This window comes from Lampetra planeri, chromosome 14 (genome assembly GCF_965212315.1).
Source record: "Lampetra planeri chromosome 14, kcLamPlan1.2.h2, whole genome shotgun sequence".
NCBI lineage: Eukaryota > Metazoa > Chordata > Hyperoartia > Petromyzontiformes > Petromyzontidae > Lampetra > Lampetra planeri.
Genome location: NC_136120.1, coordinates 12,839,883 through 12,859,175, shown reverse-complemented (window position 1 = coordinate 12,859,175; position 19,293 = coordinate 12,839,883). Strand labels below are relative to the sequence as shown.

At 45.4% G+C, this 19,293-nt stretch overlaps 1 protein-coding gene across 1 annotated transcript; it reads left to right on the top strand.

Annotated features, from left to right (window-relative positions):
- Nucleotides 1-9,447: 9,447 nt before the first annotated feature.
- Nucleotides 9,448-19,264, top strand: LOC144722400 (mRNA export factor-like). Its single transcript, XM_078600640.1, has 13 exons — nt 9,448-9,644; nt 10,094-10,185; nt 10,870-10,974; nt 11,987-12,079; nt 12,221-12,307; nt 12,760-12,846; nt 13,060-13,131; nt 14,000-14,107; nt 15,236-15,342; nt 16,337-16,406; nt 17,776-17,970; nt 18,518-18,603; nt 19,064-19,264. Exons 2-13 carry the CDS (start codon nt 10,102-10,104, stop codon nt 19,068-19,070), a joined length of 1,101 nt encoding a protein of 366 aa, XP_078456766.1. The 5' UTR covers nt 9,448-9,644; nt 10,094-10,101; the 3' UTR covers nt 19,071-19,264.
- The last annotated feature ends 29 nt before the right edge of the window (nt 19,265-19,293 follow it).

Here is a 19,293-nt window from a genome sequence, read left to right as displayed (position 1 = left end):
CGAAAGAACCAAAAAGTATACTTGACAGCATTTTGAATGTCCCCCCCCCCGCCCGCGTCAACCCACCACCCACCCACAGTTGAAAGTCAAAGAGGCAATAATTGTTACCGAATGTAATTGTGATTGTCACCTCCTGTCCGGCTTGCGTGCTAAGCTCAATTGTAAGTCGTGCACGTTGAATGATATTACGGACATTACGAAGAAAATGTATGATAATTTATCGTGTAAAATGTGATTGAAACGTGTTTTGAGAGCGAGATACTAGAAAAAAAACGTTGAAAAGTTGGCCACATTTTGGGTAAACCCGATCTTGAATTCATCCTCAGTGTCGGTCCATGGCTCCGGGCTGAGGAAGCCACAAACTCTGATCCGGGGTTTCCATTCTCAGGTGATGACGCGGGCAGGTGAAGTTGCAGTTTTGAGAAACTTGAATTGCCCGGCAGTGGCTTCGTCATCAGCGTTTTCTCATACAGAGAAGCCAAATACTCAAATGGAGACCCACAGATTTTCATAGAGATCAATAGACTACCACAGAGACCCATACACTCCCATAGAGATCCCCTACACTCACATGGAGACCCATAGACTCACGTAGAGACCCATATACTCCCATAGAGACCCATAGACTCACATAGAGACCCATAGATTCACATAGAGACCCATAAACTCACAGAGACCCATAGACTCACATGGAGACCCATAGACTCACATAGAGACCCATATACAAAAATTAAGACCCATCTACTCCCATAGATACCCATGCACTCACATAGAGACCCATAGACTCACGTAGAGACCCATAGACTACCACAGAGACCCATACACTCCCATAAAGACACATAGACTCACGTAGAGACCCATAGACTCACATAGAGACCCATAGACTCACATAGAGACCCATAGACTCACAGAGACCGATAGACTCACATAGAGACCCATAGACTAAAATTAAGACCCATATACTCCCATAGATACCCATACACTCACCTAGAGACCCATATATTCACATAGAGACCCATAGACTCACAGAGACCCATAGACTCACATAGAGACCCATAGACTAAAATGAAGACCCATACACTCCCATAGAGACCCATTGACTCATAAAGCGACCCGTAGACTAACATGGAAACCCATAGACTCACATGGAGACCCATAGATTCCAATAGAGACCCACTGAGAAGTGGTCCAGTGGGAGCCATCACTGGTTCTGGTGTCCGCACCTCCGATTAGCAACGGTTGGTTACATACGGCGCTAGGATAGCTTCAACATACACACGCTTCCGTCATCGTTATGACCACGCGTGTCCTTTCTGTTCCGACTGTAAATAAGTCCCCCTGCTTGCGTGATCAACTGAGACTGGCAAAACCTCCGAGGTGGACTTTTGTAGCCTCCGCAACCTGAAGCCACGAGCCACCGCCACTGACCAATGTACGATGCCACGTGCTGTTATAGAATTGACGCATTGGTGTTCGCGATTGTGATAAAGAAACACGAAGCAATAAGTTCGAGTCTATTCGTACCTCTAAAATATCCTGTTCTCAAAACTCTTTGACCGCCCCAACGCGTGTGTATATATACTGTGTAAGGATACATCGCTATATATGTTATGCATATGTACAGAAGGCGTATTCCAGTAATGGGATTTTATGTTTAACGGTGTAACAGTAAAACGGGTGGTTACAATTGTAATGCAGTTGATTAAAATGAATAATGTGCAGCTCTTTGTCGATCCACTGCTGGATGCCGTGTTAGTCATGGGGGGCGTGGGGGGGGTGTTGACCATACTTCACCACGCTGGTCAGCGCGGGTTGGTGAAGGGTCAGGTTGGGGGGGAGGGGGTTGCCCAGGACCGACTCGGATGTCAGTCGCCACTGATGTCAGCGGGGACCAGGAATAGAACTCAAGTGGCCAGGTTCAGAGTTACAGTGCGCCAACCACTGCGCCACCGCTCCCCCACAGCAGCTGACTCTGAGCGTGGTTTTTTTTCCGTCTGAAATTCCACCAAGCAGAGCTGCAACGATGCATTTAGATTCTTACGCTCACATCATTTACATCGAATTTGCATGTCTATGAATCGATAAAGATGTGTATTCCATTCCAATGCGTACGTCGTGTGCAGCCACAAGAGGTCGCTGTGACGTTGACAACAGAATAATGAATTGCATCCCAGAATCACAAATCGTTCCACCTTTATTCCTTGTAATTCGAGCTAAAAACAACAACAACAGATTTTAATGATGTTGCAGTCTGATTGCAGTGGTGCAGGTGGTGATGCTGGTGGTAGAGGTATGGCTGATGGACAATGATGGTGGCACTGATGATGATGACGATGGTCATGGTGGTGATGATGGTGCTGATGATGGTCATGGTGGTTGTGATGGTGCTGACGGTGATGATGGTGCTGAAAGTTGTGCGGGTAGTGGTGCTGCTGCTGATGATGCTTGTGGTGGTGGTTGTGTTGGTGGTTTCGTTGCAATTGAAAGATGTTGGCGGCACACCGCGCACCCACGCTGCACGCCGACACTCTTCCCTGTGCATTCCGCGCTGCGTGGGGAAACTCGGCAAATTCCATCTCGCGGTTATTTTTAGTTAAAACCACTGAAATCACGGACAGTAAAACGCGTAAATTACCACCGGCCGCCGTTCCGTCAAGGCTCGCGCGTTTGGGTAAAAGCGCGCCTGTAATTGGAAGCGTCCAAAATGTTCATCATTCAGTATCGTTGCCTGACACGGGTGTTAGTGCGCGAAGCCAGGGCCGATGAGCAAAAAAGAAAACCGTGTTCTTCCCCGAGCCATCCGTCAACTCAACGGAAGGCACTCCAAGTTCCAGCACGCTTAGCGGCTGTGCAGTTTTGCCACTGAATTTCGGATGAGAGCACGGCGGCTTCGATTGGGTGTTCCACTCGGCCAACGTTCCAATGTCAGTCCTTCACAATATATATAATATATACTTTTTAATCACTAATAGAATGAGACAGTAAACATGCCAACGTTGGGCCGACGTAGGCATGCGGTTGAAACTGTTGACACGACTGGACAAGGACTCGCCTCCGGTTAGCGCGGTTGGCTACGTACGGTGCGAAACAATTTCAACGGACATCACACGGAACAATGCAACTCGGGAAAGGAACGAAAGGTAAAAACAAATCTGGGAGACATTTGCTCGGCAGTGGGAAGTTGGAGGCTGACGACGACGACATATAACGACTTGTAATTGAGTTGGGGTTAGTGCGCGTCATTATTGAAACAAATGTTGCAATCGTGATATTGGCTGCGGAAACCTCCGTGTGAAGTTGTAATTTACAACGCTTTGTCAGTCCATTGATGGATGGAGGCCTCCCAATTTCATGTCGGTAATGGGGGGTTGTATGGCGAGATGTTGGCTCACTCGCCTGGTATACAAGAGGTCGTGGGTTCGATCTCGACCCTGATGCCTGCTGCTGTATATTTGAAGTTTGCATGTTCCCCCCATGGTCGCGTGGATTTTTATCCAGGTCCTCCGGTATCTCCCTCCACATTGAGAATCAACATGATGCGTTTACAGTATTTGGCTGATATTTCACATGATGATAAGCCATTTCGTTCAGCTGTCATTCGTCGCCAGGTAGCTTCTGAAAAAGAGCTATAGAGTTTGGTGGACCTTTCCTGGGAAAATAAAACATAGTTCAGGTTTAGTATTTATTTCGCCACGTTATTCAGTACGGTTTGGATCGATTCAGGTTTCATTCACCACTGATGCTAGCCCTGGATGGAGTTCACGCCCAGGACAACCACAACTTAGCGCAGTCGTGCTAACCACCGCACCACCTCTCCATCCGTGTATGAGACATATATGCATCCAAATATTCAGTTCCTTACCACTGCAGTAACGTGATGTATACTAGACGTCGAGAACACACACGTGTGGTATGATAAGAAAAGATCCAGAGACCGGAGTCTGGTAGATCTCACTCTTAGCTTAAAGTGTTTGAATATTAAAATCCCAATTTTTACAAAAAGTTGGTCAATGTCCCTTTGATGATATTTGATTTTCAGTGAAAGGATCCAACAGATACACGCTTGGAATAACATTGAGTTACAGGAGGAGGAACACGTGGATGAGATGAACGCACGCAGTTTAACGACGTCGCCCACACTGGTAAGAGGAGTGGCTGGGGTGGGGTGGGAGAGGGACGCGTCACGGCTCGAAGGGGCGATGCCCAACGCTCAAGAGCAATGACGGAGCAGCAGACAAGGGATGGAACGCGCCCATGAGCACGTTCACGGAGGAGATGGAGCGGTTGAATTAGCTTGTGAATAGCTGCTGGGTGGATTGTTACGTCGCGTGACTGTGAGAGGTTGCAACGGTCGGGGGGCTTGGGAAGGCGACTGGACATCTGTGAAAAAAAGCTTTGTAGCTCATCGGATTCCTCCATTAAACATATTCTGATTGATTCATCCAGCAGTTCATTGACCTTGGCTGATATTTATAATATCTCCATCACTGGTACTAATGTAGAAACATCATCAAAGCGATTATTGTCTGCCGAGATGTGAATTGTGTTTCAAGTATTATTCATATTAACATATAGAATAGTAAATAATTTAATTTAAGTTTAATTTATTTGTGTACATTCTGAGCATGTGACACACGGGATAATGCAAGCGGTGTTTTTGTTTTGTATGTAAAGTGTCACACAGTGTAAGACCTCGCCGCGTGTCTCTTGCAGATCGTTCTGAATCGAGAACTGACCTCCCCAAAGTGTCACATTTGCCAACCCGGCGGATTGAATTGCTCGGGCTTCCGATTTTGTGTAACCCTTTTCACCATATTTGTAAACAAAACTCGTTGTCAATATTTCACCCACTACCCCCACATTTGTTTTTTCTCTTTCTCTACAATGCGGCAGGGATGAATTTCAGATTTGAACGCTTGAATATTCGAGTTTTAAGGACAATTTCACGGTTATTTTTGAATTTGAGCGCCACGGTGGCAAGATGTTAACTACCTTACCTGGTTTGCAGGAAGTCGTTGGTTCGATCCCAACCCTGAGGCCTGTATATTTGTAGTTTTAGTGTTTCTCTCTCTCCCAAGGTGTTGTGGATTTTTCTTCGGGTCCTCCGGTTTTTCCCTCCACATTTAGCATCAACATCACGCGTTTAGAGTGTTCGATTGCTCTACATATCCACATGATGATAAGCCACTTTGTTGAGCTGGCATTTGTGGCCAGATCGCTGCTGAAAAAAAGCTATGTGTTTCGGTTGGCCTTACCTTGTAAAATGAAAAAAAATGTGTTTAGTTTATTCCCACAATGTACGAATGTTAAAGTGTCCTTTGTGTGCTAACATTAGTGACGTCACACGATTGTCAATTAGGGCGTAAGTGACGTCACGGTTTGTTGATTTTTACCGGGCTGTTCCGATTCAAAACAAAAACAACAAAAACCCCAAATTCGAATCTTCCGAAATGTCGTTACTAGGCCTCTGCGTTTCGGAGTTTCATTTCGGAATAACCCAGTGCCGGATTAAGCTAGTGCGGGCCTGCAACATAAAACACAATTTTTTTTAACTTGCATAGTAAAGTAATTGTATTTTTTTATTTGCTATACAGCCAGATAATACGATAAATTGCTAACCTTAAACACCCAGTCATTCATAAAAGTTGAAGGCGGTATAGTACTATAGTAATAAAGCAAGTGTAGAATCACTGAACCGGAATTGATAGCTTGAAAGCATTTAGCGCGGGGCCCTTGAAAGTGCGGGGCCCGTAGCTACATATGCATCTACTTGTGCTACTAGGATAATCCGGCAACTGGTATAACCAGGAGCAGGTCCTTAACGAAGCGCCTATGTTTTGATTTAAAGCTTTCGTGACTGCAGGGATTCATATTCATGGTTCTTTCGGTAAAGTCACGTAGAAGGGAAATAATAAAATAATACAAATATAAAACAATAAAATTATTACGACGTTTCGACTGCAACACAAGCAATCATCATCAGGTGTGAAAACCACAGCAAGAAAATTTGAAAAAAGTGGCGGTTTATTTTCTTAACGTAAGAAAGAACCAAGAATATGAAGCACCTATGATTGCGCTTTACAACCCCGTGCTAGACGGCAAGTTGTTTTTAAAAATATCGACAGGACGCCCCTTCCTTCTCATCGGGTTGGCAAGTGGAAAAACATTATCCGTGGACGAGGGACCGACGGGTATTAAAACATGACACCATTGTTCGCATCACTGAAATGTCGCCCTGTAAAGTAAATCCAAGCGATTGATGTACACACACACACAACATTGTAAATAAAGAGCAGAAAAAATACAGCTTTAAACCTGCGGAGCGCAAGCTTTGTAATCTATGAACACGTGGGGTCTATCCGCGGGATGTATGGTAAGAGAAAGAGCCGCGTTGTTTATGAAATAAGTCGCTGTACGATTTCCCTGTACATTGTTTGGGCTGCTCATAATCGCCAGCGTTTCTACTGCGAGTGCATGCAAACATCCCAGGTCATTTGTGGCATGATCGGTGGCGATGTCCCCTTGAGTGTGTCCAGTCTCCATCGGCTGACACATACGGACGTGTGTACATGTATTGTAGATGCGAGAGAAAAAACACTGACGCTTATTTTAACATTGAGAGAAACTTTGGAGAGGAAACGGAAAATATATATACTGTACTGTATATAAAATGAATGCGTGTATCTCGATACGATGTGATTTTAAAGAGGAGCATTTGACTGAAATTATTATACGAAATAAAGAACTTTATTAAGCAACCCGCTGGTGCATTATATATTGCCTGGTTCTCTTTTAATCCACGCTCTATCAGAAGTTCTGTCAAAATCAGTGCATGCTGTGAACTTATGCACTCCGTGCTGACGATATGTTTTCTCATGAAAGCTCCTACGTCTACTTTATACATCGTATATCCATGTCGTAGCTTTCCCGAGATTAAACTTTAAATAATACGACTCTTATTTTCATTATGCAGAAGAGAGCTTCACTTAAAGTGCGCGTCTGTGCTGCATTTTATGCTGCATACTTCATCATAACAACTTTAACTCGCAGTCCTTGTCTGACCGACCATACTTCACCACGCTGGTCAATGCAAGTTAGTCAAGGGAGTGTGGAAGAGCGCGGTTCGGATATCACTCGCCACTGATGTTATAGCCGTGGCCTGGAATCGAACTCAGGTCGGCAAAGGTTAATAGTGTGACGCGCTAATCATTGCGCCACGGCTCGCTCTCCCAGCATAATTCAGGAGTCGTTATTAATTAAATACCTTATATCGCAGCCTAGTGTAGTACACTGTATTTTTCGCACACCACACTTTAGGTATGTCTCGTACATAGCTCAGCAGGTACTGTTTGTGAGAGACTGGGTCTTGAATGATAAGGGAGCGGTAGTGTAGCGGTGACTGCGCTACGAACCTGGGGACACGGGTTCGATTCCCGCTCATGGCCAACACCAGTGACGATTATTTGAACCGGTCCTGGGCCTCTGCTACCTCGACTCATATTCATATGAGTACCTAGTGCGGTGTGTAAACATCGACACTAGGGAGACAAAGGCGGCCGAGCGTGGTGCTGGCCACCCACCCCCTCGTGTTACCGTGCCGGCCATCATAGGTGCTCGCTAACAACACTTGCCCAACAGTCTGTTATAGCCTACACGGGGGATTTTTGTCTTCAATGATAAAATAAATAAAGACATTTGGCACAAAGCTGTCAATATTACTGAATACCGATGTTGACCTTGGCCAATGAGCAAACCCACTGTGTTCCCGCTCCCTAACCATTGTAATTAATACATCGCCCCAATTGTGTCATTTCATTCGGTGATTGTAGACCAAATTAGCGCCAATTATAACCCAGCTTTCAATGTTTACCGAGAAGCGGTGTTCTCCGTTGATGGCGGTTTCTTGGAGCAGTCAGAGAGACAGACACGTGCGTCACCTCGGAGCCACTTTGCATGAAGACAAAAATAAAACGCATAAACAATTTAGCGAACAGGATAAATCTGGAATTCCCGGAGATGCTGGAAAGAAATGCCATCGATATTTCATCAATGTTCTGCCTCGTGTGCCACCGCAGATTAGTTTTGACGGCACAGATGGCATGCATTGTTAAGCAGATCTCCAACCAAGTGTATAACTCGTGAACAAGCGAGATACTTCATAATTAAAAAGGCAAGAAAGGTTTCTACGGGCAGAAATTAATGCTGACCTGGACTAAGATGCCGTGTTTGCTTTTTTATAAATTTCAACTAAATTATTCCGTTAACTCGTTAATGCCCAGGGATATAGTATTAACAATAGCTACAATAATAGAAATATTTGCAATTGCTGTAATGTGGGGAACAGTTGCCGCAGCGATTTGTACAACTGAACGATGGGTCCCAGCCATCTGAGTTTCATTCCGAGCCACGGCTAACAATCAAGTGGCTAGTGACATGGGAAAGGGCACCGCCGTTACCTTTGCCAACCTGAACTGGCCACTATCGTCAAGTTTACTTAAATCGTTGGTTTGTGTAGCCAAAACAATTATTCATATGTGTCTTGAGTTAAGCCACGTGGTAGTTTTATGCCACAATTCTTGTCATTAACCTTCAACGACCCATCGCTCAAACTCCTTTCATGTCAGAATTTGATCAATACGTTTGTCACGTATAAATACTATACGTAGAAATAATATATATACGTAATTAATAAATACTATCGGTATAGCGAGATGGTAACTACCTCGCCTGGTGAGTTTGATCCAGACCCTGACGCCTAGAGACTTGGCGTTGCCTGTCTCTCTCCCCATGGTCGCATGGATGTTTCTCCGGGTCCTCCGGGTTTTCTCTCAACATTTAGAATCAACATCACACATTTAGAGTATTTTGCTGCCATTAATTCCCACGTGATAAGCCACTTCGTTGAGCTATCATTTGTGGCCAGGTCACTTCTGAAAAAGAGCTATACAGCTCAATGGGCCTTACCTGGTAACATAAACATAGTTTAGTTATAGTGAGTTAATATCTTGGCAGCGTATATTTAAGCTGGGTTGGAGGGGGAAGGGCGCCTTGACAATTCCTCTTGATATGCAAATTCCTTTGTCAAGGCGCCCTTCCCCCTCCAACCCAGCTTAAATATACGTTGCCAAGAATGGTGGTGCTCATTCAGACGCTGTCTCTCCGACAGACGTTGTGAGAATTATTATGATGTTTTATTTTTATTATTTTATTATTCCCCTTCTACGTGACTTTACCGAAAGAACCAAGAAGATGAATTGAATTTATAAAGGGTGAGTAGGTGAGTGAATTAATGAACGAATTACTTAATTTATTAATGAAAAGTGGGGTGAGTGGGTGAATAAATGAACGAATTAATGTAATAAATAATGGTGGGGTGAGTGGGTGAATGAATGAAAGAATAAATGAATCTTGAGAACCAAAGAGAATGAATGAATCAATTTAAAGATTTGGGTATGAAGCCCCGCCCACTCCTACTGACGCCACGTGACCTGCCCCGTCCAATGGAAGCGGCTCCCGCTCAGCTCTGCCGAAGCGCTCTAAAATTCTGCAAACGTGCTTCGTTTTGGGCTGCAAATGCGCGCCTCTCGCGCCTCCTGAGCCGTTCCCGTGTCCGGCGGAGTCGGTGTCGAACCCAGCGGGTCAAGGTGAGAGCGGACCCGGGTGGTCGCACGAGCCGTTCGTGTTATCGCGTCGCCTCCCCCGCGGGACAAGAGGCCGGGTAGGCCGCAGGTCGAGCACCGGTCTTGCCTGGTCGGGCTACCGATCCTGAGCGCGTAGGCGGCCCCCGACCGCGTGGCGAGGCCGGCGTCGGCGTAACGCCGCCATCCATAAAGAAGCTTTCGAAACGGCGCGATTTTAATGTTTTTTGTGCTCGTATTTATTTGCTGGTATTTTATTATTCAACCAAAAAATGTGCGAGTTTGATGTGGGGATTAATCGTTGTGAGTTATAATGAAGCTGCCCGTTCAGGATAACCGCGTGTGTGATGCGGTAGATACCAAGAAATCCATTCAATCGGCGTCTTGGTTCATTGATCAGACTGACACCCATTTTCGCCTCTTAATTGTTGTTGTTATTTTCTTTTCTTTTCCAGGTGTAAATATGAGTCTGTTTGGCACCAGCACGGGGTTTGGAGGAAACACTATGTTTGGAAACGCGGCTACGGACAACCACAACCCAATGAAGGTGGTAACACTTCTCTACGCGTGCGATTTTCGCCTCGATCACGGCAATTGCAATCACCACCACCACCATCGTCGTCGTCGTCACCACCGCTGGGTTTGCAGTTACCCGATGAGAGACATTTGATGAACTTAGGCAGTCAAGAGTGACGCATGTACTGCCATGTCGTTTTACTCGTGGGCAGTGCAACACACATCCCCGTGGTCACCGCTTTCACGCGCCCGTGCTGATCGGTTTTGCTGAATGGGATCAGCTATAAAAAAATAAAATAAACGTTCTTTATAAGAGCATAGAGTCATTGGGCATTGTCCATGGAGTGAGCAAGAATTGTGTTGGGGGGGGGGACTGTCTAATTCCACTCTGGCCCGGCACCTGGGCCTCTCCAGCCCATGCACCCTGGTGCAATTGCACTGCCTGTGCACTCAATAGCCACACGCATATTCTTACCGCTGAATATGTAGGATGTTTAGATATGGTTTGTACAATTGATGTCAACAAAAGAATAACACGTCTTGCTATTCATGCCATTGCAAGAAAAAGAAAACTGAATTTTATTATATTTTCACTTAAAATTGTTTTATTTTCCTGATGTGTTGCAAAAGCGTCAGTGGTTCACTGAGTGTATTAGAATGGAGGAGCGTTGCGTGTGCATGCAGTGGTGACCTGTCGCTAACCCCCGTCTCGTAGGACATCGAGGTGACTTCTCCGCCAGATGACAGCATCAGCTGCTTGTCGTTCAGCCCCGCCGCTCTGCCCGGAAACTACCTCATCGCGGGTTCCTGGGCGAATGATGTGAGTGAGGCAGAGTGTGGTGGCAGGCAGCATGCTGTGGCCTTGAGGGATGCAGTGCAGCCGAGGTGACCCGGTGGCTCAGACGTCAGAACTTTAAAAGGTGCCGCAGTGACGAGATGTTAATGCCCTCGCCTGGTATGCAAGAGCTCGTGGTGTTCGATCCCAACCCCGACGCTTATATATTTGGAGTTTGCGTGTCTCCCCGTGGTCGTGTGGATTTTTATCCAGGTCCTCCAGTTTTCCCCTCCACATTTAGAAACATGCGCATAGAGTATTTGGCTGCTATACATTTCCACATGATGTTAAGCCACCATTGTTGAGTTATCATTTGTGATAGCCAGGCCCTTTCTGAAAAAGAGCTATCTCAGTGGGCCTTACCTGGTAAAATTAAATTTAGTTCAGCTTATAGTTTCATTCTAACTCCTGAGCTGGCGCCACCAAGAATCTGGCTTCGAATCCAGCCTGTGATTAAACCAGGTTCTCACTTGTACTGAGTGTATGGTTTAAACTCAGGCTACCAATGACTGTTGAACCATTGCATTAATGTTGGTTATTCGCTTAATTCAGCTTTATTCATCTTTGATAATTGAAATATCGGTTGACTGCCACGCAGCAAACATTTCAATGTCGCAGGAAGTTTGGGAGAGTACACACCCTAGTATGGCAAAAAAATGTTACCTGAAGGATTTTACTCTGATGGCTGACCACTATGTAAGCCACGTTTGTCATTGACAAACGTGCTAAGTCGTGGGCATCAGAAGGTAGTACAGAAAAACAATTGTGGTACTCTATATACTCCCTGCCTTCACTGCACTGACAAGCATGGTGATGAAATATGGTCATATAACATCCACGACCTCTTGTATGTATGTTGAACTTCTTTCGCACGGTACGTAGCCAACCGTGGAGTGAGGAGGCCTCATCCAGCAAAGGATTGACAAATGGCAATGCGTGTACAATTAAACATCGTAACAGCAAACAGGTTTAACGTCACTGTGTCGTCTCGCTGCAGGTTCGCTGCTGGGAAGTGCAGGACAGTGGACAGACCATTCCCAAGGCCCAGCAGATGCACACAGGGCCCATACTGGACGTCTGCTGGAGTGACGTGAGTGGTGACGTCATTCATCGTTCAACTGGATACACCCCCAATGTCGAGGATTTTACATTCTCTTTGCCCTTTTGCGAGGAGGCTGCCTGCGTGGGTTTATGTGCACACGGAGGCATTTTCACTGTGTGTTTGTTTCAGGATGGAACAAAAGTGTTTACTGCGTCCAGTGACAAGACGGCCAAGATGTGGGATCTGAACAGCAATCAGGCTATCCAGGTTGCACAGGTCAGTGGTTCGTTTACTCTTTGTGTGTAGTTGAACAGTAGAACGTAAATATATTCTACACGTCGAACCCTGCGGCCAATCCAGTACTGGATGACTGCCACAGTGAGCGGGTCGTGGAGGTAATTGACCCATACGTCACCATGCTGGTCACTGTCGGTTTGGTAAAGGCAAGGTGCATAGAAATGGGCATGCAGATTCATAGTACAACATTGGATTTTGCTCCACTGTCCTCTGCTAGCCATCACATAGCCCTGCTGCCACCTATGCCAACTTGGCTGCGTAGTGGTCACCCATCCACACATTCCCCTGGCCTCCGAGATCTGGTGAGATCAGACCCATCCTGGGTAAATTGGGCATAGGACAGATATCACCTACTCTTATTTTAATTAAAATTGCAATTGCTTCTGTGCTGTTGTCTTGTATAACGCGTCTTGATGTTTTATGTGTTGCAGCATGATGGACCAATAAAGACAATACATTGGATCAAGGCACCAAGCTATAGCTGCATTATGACAGGCAGCTGGGATAAAAGCTTAAAGGTTTGTGCGATTGTGAAAGCTTCCGAGACATTTATTCTTCACCATTTTGTCCACCAAAAGCCTTCCAGACAAAATATTCAATTTCTGAAATAGAATGTGGTGGTAAATACAGACGAGTTTATTTTTCTTAACCCTATAGCTTTTTTTTTCTGTCGCGCCATTACTTGTGCAATAATTGTCCCTGCTGGTTTGTTTGCATTGTTGTCTCTACAGTTCTGGGACACGCGCACTCCAAACCCCTTGCTCACCATTCAGCTGCCAGAGAGGTGCTACTGCGCTGATGTGGTACGAATCCATTCACTCGCCTTTTGGATACCCAACAAAGACTTAGACGTGTCACACGATGAACCGCCGTCAGTCATTGTTAATGCAAGCACTGTAGGTTGCCGTGTGATTCAGGAGGCACATACCTCCACGTTAGAACACCAGATACGATAAAGTACAATTTGGATTCAATTAGCATCTAAAATGCATTGCTATGCAGAAACGTGGCATATTTATTTTATATAGTAGTCAGAGGCAGAGTAAAAAAAATACATCTTGAGCCTGGACTTGAACTGGGGCAGGGGGAGTCAACAGGACAGATGTCTTGGCGAAGGGTGTCCCAGACCATAGGAGCAGCAGAGGAGCATGAGCGAACTCCCATCGAGCGAAAATTGACTGAGATACAGAGTTCAATATTGAGTTTCAGCCTTCGATATTTAAAACAGATTCTCAAATATAGTGAGTTGATGATCTCAGCCAAGTAATCAATTACTACGCAAGCCCCATCATGAAAATATATTTGTTGCTTCATTTGACTTATTCCAACTCTGAGTATTACGAATGTAGGATTTATTGTCATAGGACTTGCACCACAATAGTGGGACGTGGTCTGCATACTGTGAATAAGGGACCGTTCAGAGAACGTCTGAAGTAGTCTTTTCACAGGCCATTCTCAAACGCTGAGTGACGCACCGCTGTGCGATAGTTCTGAATGGAATTTAATCCGTCTCGTGACAAGCGTAATGCCATTTGCACGATTGGAAGTAAAATTGGAGAAAATATAAAAATGTATATTAAACAAATGACCACACACTGTGGAGTTGGCTTGCTTGTATGCGTGTAGTTATATCAGTACGGCCGAAGTGAAAAGTGTGTGTGTTTGTCTCAGGTTTACCCCATGGCTGTGGTGGCAACAGCCGAGCGTGGGCTCGTGGTGTATCAGCTCGAGAACCAGCCCTCGGAATACAAACGCATCGACTCCCCACTCAAGCACCAGGTCTGCTTCAAACCACAGATTGTGTCTTGCATGTGCATAGTGATTATACGTCAGAGGTCGCAACCGGGTACCCGATACCCGTACCCTACCCGGCTACCCGTACCCGGCCGGGTACGGGTACGGGTACCCGTTTGCGACCCTGGTGCGGCCGGGTACGGGTAGACCGTGAGTCACTGGTGAGTAACTGTTTGTCACTCATTTCCCAACGTCTTGTCTCTTCTCACAATTCAAGTTCCTAGAATCAACCCACCCGCGCCTGCAACATGGCTTCATCCCATAGGTCGCAATCAGGTACCCGATACCCGTACCCGGCCGGGTAGGGTACGGGTACGGCCGTGTACGGGTACCCGTTTGCGACCCTGGTGCGGCCGGGTACAGGTACGGGTAAGGAATCAAAACCCGTTTGCGACCTCTGTTATACGTGCATATTACTGCATAGAGACGGGAGGGAGGGGGGGCAGTATCACAGTGGCCTTTACGCTGCACTCTGAATCTGGTGCAATAGCGCCATCAACCCCAGTTTGATTATCAGCCGTGGCTAACACCGACGACAAGCGACATCTGAACCGGTCCTTGGAATCTTAGGAACTCGCACTGAGGAAGTTATGGTCAACCCCATGACTGATATGGCGTGGTGAAGCCTTTATCCGGCAATGAACTGGCCATGAACTGTAAATTGTTATGCTTAGAAAAACTACATTGTTACCTCCGTTATCGTTTTTATTGCCTCTGTTGTGCGAGTGGGCTCAGAATTTAATGGGGTCACCCAATCCACCAAGTTCTCACCAATTAAAATGTCATCTCTGTGCTTGCTATGAGCAAACACTTAAGTTCTGTGTTCAGAAAATACCACATTATTCACTCGGGTAAGTTAGTACACAGCTTTTTTAATGACCAAATATTTAAAAACACATTACAAAATTATAATTTGTATTAGAGTGTTCCCAAGATAATTCCCGCCTTGAATTGGTATGCATTATTTTAAGCCCCGAGAGAAGTGGAAAATAAATTGTCTACCAATTCTTTACTCAATCAGGTGAGAGCCAATTACGGCAACAATTATTGTGATTTTTAGTCATCATAGGTGGTGCTTAATGTGACTTGGACGTCTGGTGTTTGTATTTGCAGCATCGCTGTGTGGCTATTTTCATGGACAAGCAGAACAAGCCGACGGGATTTGCACTGGGCAGCATCGAGGGCAGAGTAGCCATCCAGTACATCCAGCCCGCCAATCCGTAAGGGACAACAGCTACTTTCGCGCGAGCTATCACTATTTTTTGTTGCTGTTCTCGCTAAGGAGGCGTTAGAGATGCTTGGCTTTTTTTTTCTCCCTGCCAAAGCCGTCTTAATACTCTGAACAATTATTACTACTACAATGTGATGTATAACTGTTGTCTTGACTTAAAGCTTTCGTGACTGCAGGAATTCATATTCTTTGGTTCTTTCGGTAAAGCCACATAGATAGAAAAATAATAAAAAATTCACGTTTTTTTCCTGCCTCAGCAGCTCTCCCACTTTTTTTTCACCTGATGACAATTGCTTGTGTTGCGATCAAAACGTCGTGATATTTATTTTTTATCTACGTGGCTTTACCGAAAGACCCAAAGAATATAACTGTTATCATAATCCAGGTGTCGCAACCACTTGATAGCATTACATTTAAAGCAGTCAGGATGACTTGATGATCCATCACTGCCTGATTTTGCTCCAGTCACTCGCTCACCAGCGGTCAGTTGCCTCCTTATAACTCCTATATCGCTACTACCATGGTCACTGTTCCCATGAACTTCACTTATTGATTCCTCCACCGATATTGAGCACTCGGTCTACCGGACTGATTTTTTCATCTCATCCACACAGTGTCTCAATCGCCACACTGCAGGTCAAACCATTCTCTTTCTGCTTCTTTCGCTTTTATCAAGCTATTATGAACCTGCCCAATTCAATACATGTTCACCAAATATATGATACTCCTTAAATAGTGCTGTTCGTTGCTGGCCACTTGCTATTTTTGTTTAGTGTGTGTTTCGTTTGTTGTCCTTCCCCCGCACATCTGAATAACACGGTTGGCTGCGTACGATATGAAAGAAGGTGGACATACATACATTTGGGCCTTTGGGCCCTCTACTCAGCAACTGCGACTTAAAAACGAGTTGATGGCATTGGCATAAAGTGGCCGCCATAATACCGAGCTCACGAGTTGCCCATGTTTCACAAATATTGTTGCAGAGCCAAAGATAACTTCACATTCAAGTGCCATCGCTCCAATGGTCAAACGGGTCCCCAGGATATTTATGCGGTGAGTGCCATCAATGTGTTTGTTTTCTTGTGTGTTCATCATAATGAATGTCGGAGGGGGTCCCCGGCTTAGGGGGCCTCATTACACTTGTACCGAGCTGGCTCGACTGAAACTGGGTCCATATCCAGGTCTCAGTCACCCATTATTTAAACACGTTCCTTCAGAGTGGGCAGATAGGAACTTGGTTGGACGGAGCATTCGTGCAATCCGTGTCACGCTGCGCGTCACGTGGTGCTGAGCCCGCCTGAAGCGCTCTATGAAATACAAATCGAGGGCGTGGCTATGCACGACAGACAGACAAGTAATCCCTGGTGGGCAGTGTGGAACTGTTGTTCCTACCTGTAACAGGGTTCTCCAGTGTAGCCTGTTTACTGGTGATTGCACATCCACAATTACTGTTGGTTGAGTCGTCATATTCCAACTGGTTACACGTTTTATTTCATTGTGATACGATGACCACCGTGCCGGCCATGTAAAAATTGCAAGGGACGGTTAAAATTAGTTCTGCGATTACAATTTCTGGGGCTTTTGGAAAGAAGGTAATGTTTCACTGCTTTCTGCGTGAGTTACAAATGCATACCTCTTTTTATATCTCATCACGTAACATTGATATCACAGCTATATATACAGCTGTCTGTCAGTATTGCTGGATAAAGGCCTCCTGTGCAGTGTCCAATATGAAAGCTGTTTGACCATACTTCACCACACTGGTCAGTGCAGGTTGGTGAAGGGAAGGCTCGGTATAATTTTAGATATAACTCACCACTTAGCCATGACCGACAATTCAACTCCAGTAATCAATTATTAATCAAGTTTATAACATGGAGAGCGCTAACGATTGTGCCACCACTCCACTTGCTGCTCTCATACAATTGATAAAAAAAAAAGCAAGACGAAGAAATGTTGGGAAAAGGTCTTAACAGTGGTCATAATAGCATCTACAGGCCATTGCTATAGAGCAGTGGTGGCCAACTGGCATCTCTTGAGCCCACATGCGGTTTTAAATATACCCACATCCGGGTCTATCGAAGGGGCATAACATAGAACATACTATCACATTAGCAAAGAATGATCAATTTCTCCTGTGCTGGAAACTGTCAGTATATATACACACACACACACATATATACTTGACTCTTTGCAGAACTCATGGATACCTTTTGGCTCTTGGCCTGTTACAGGTTGGCCTGTTGCAGATCAATAGCTCCTGTAATGGGCAGTTGATGCTAACCGTGCTGACCTCCGATAAGCACGGTTGGCTACATACGGGTTCGAAAGAAGTTCAACATAAATGCGTACGCACGCAGAGCTTATCTAATTGAATCTGTCATTGACCCGGTGCGTGCGTGTTACTTTTTCGTGTCACAAGGTCAACGGAATTGCATTCCACCCAGTGCACGGCACGCTAGCGACGGTGGGCTCCGACGGCCGTTTCAGCTTCTGGGACAAGGACGCGCGGACCAAGCTGAAAACCTCCGAGCAGCTGGATCAGCCCATCACGGCCTGCTCCATCAACAACAACGGCAACATCTTCGCCTATTCCTCCAGCTATGACTGGTCCAAGGTCAGTTCATCTGCCCTTACCAGAAGCCCTTGTGATGTTACGTGTGTGCATGCGCTCGCTCCGCTGTTCAGTCTCTCAGATCGTTTCAAGACGAAGCTAGGCGTTTAAGGATTATCTGTCGCGACACGATGAATTGCCACTATTTAGGCTTGCTATCAGATTCGAAAACCAATTATTTTTTTGGTCCCGTTTTTTTATTTCAGTCGTGTGTGTGCTGCCTGTTTTGTCTCGTACGTTTTCTCTCATTCGCACAGTCTTCAATGTTCCATGAGCTTAAATAGCCATTACCGTGTCTGTAATGTATCATCAGCCACGATCTGTTCTGGATGAAAGTCTCGAAACGTCTTGTTGTGTCAATGTATCCTTGTGGCTCACTTGAGACTTTAAAGTAAAAAAAAATCGATATGACAACTTAAAGCTCATGTCAGACAGACCGGGGATACAAGCTAGCCGTGTATCGACGAAAGCTTTTGAATTTGTTTATTGTGGGGGCTGGTTCCATATTTCATTCATAACCCTTTTGTTCGTTTGTCCTTTATGTTGTCAGGGTCACGAGTACTACAGCCCACAGAAGAAGAACTACATCTTTCTTAGGAGTGCCACGGAGGAGCTGAAGCCCAGAACAAAAAAGGGGTTTGTAACTTGCACAAAATACTTACTTGCATTATTGTTGACAGTTATATACCCAAGTAAGCCTCAACTGAACCTCAATTTTGTCTCAAGAGTACTGCATTTCAATGTTGGGAAACAATACCATTCGTGAGTGTTGGGCTTTGTATGAGAGGAAATTGGAAATCTCAAACCAGAGAAATCGCACGATGCTTATGAGGGGGGTGACTCATCACTGCCATCCACTGGCCACCTCGCAGCCTTAAACATCTGGCAAGCCCTGTGTGGTCGTTGCTATAACTACGAAGTGATATTTTCCCTTAGTTTGCAATGTAAATCAGTGTGAACAAAGTTGCAAATGAACCTTAAGGAATTATGTGCAAGTGGCCAATGGTGCTCCCACGTCTAAGGCTTAGATTGTGAGCTCCGATGCAATTGGCCACAAGTAAAAATGCTCACGTCAACTGTTGTCTTCTGCTTGCAGGATTTGAAGGCCTTGGGAAGATTCTTCCATGCTTTCCTGTGGTGTTGGATTCAAAGACTGCTTTACGCAAACGCCACTGGCACACAACTCAATTTTAGCGTTCTTTGGTTGTATTTCAGTTCTAAATCCCTTTGCACATCAGTCATGTCCTTATTGTAAATCATCCTCAATTCATGCTACGAATAAACATTTGTTATAAAACTACTTTCACTTGGGATTTTTGTGTGTGT

Coding starts and splice junctions, on each gene's coding strand:
- LOC144722400 (XM_078600640.1), top strand. CDS start 10,102: ATGAGTCTGTTTGGCACCAGCACGGGGTTTGGAGGAAACACTATGTTT. Junction 10,975..11,986: donor CGGGTTCCTGGGCGAATGAT/GTGAGTGAGGCA, acceptor GTCTCGCTGCAG/GTTCGCTGCTGGGAAGTGCA. Junction 12,080..12,220: donor TGGACGTCTGCTGGAGTGAC/GTGAGTGGTGAC, acceptor TGTTTGTTTCAG/GATGGAACAAAAGTGTTTAC.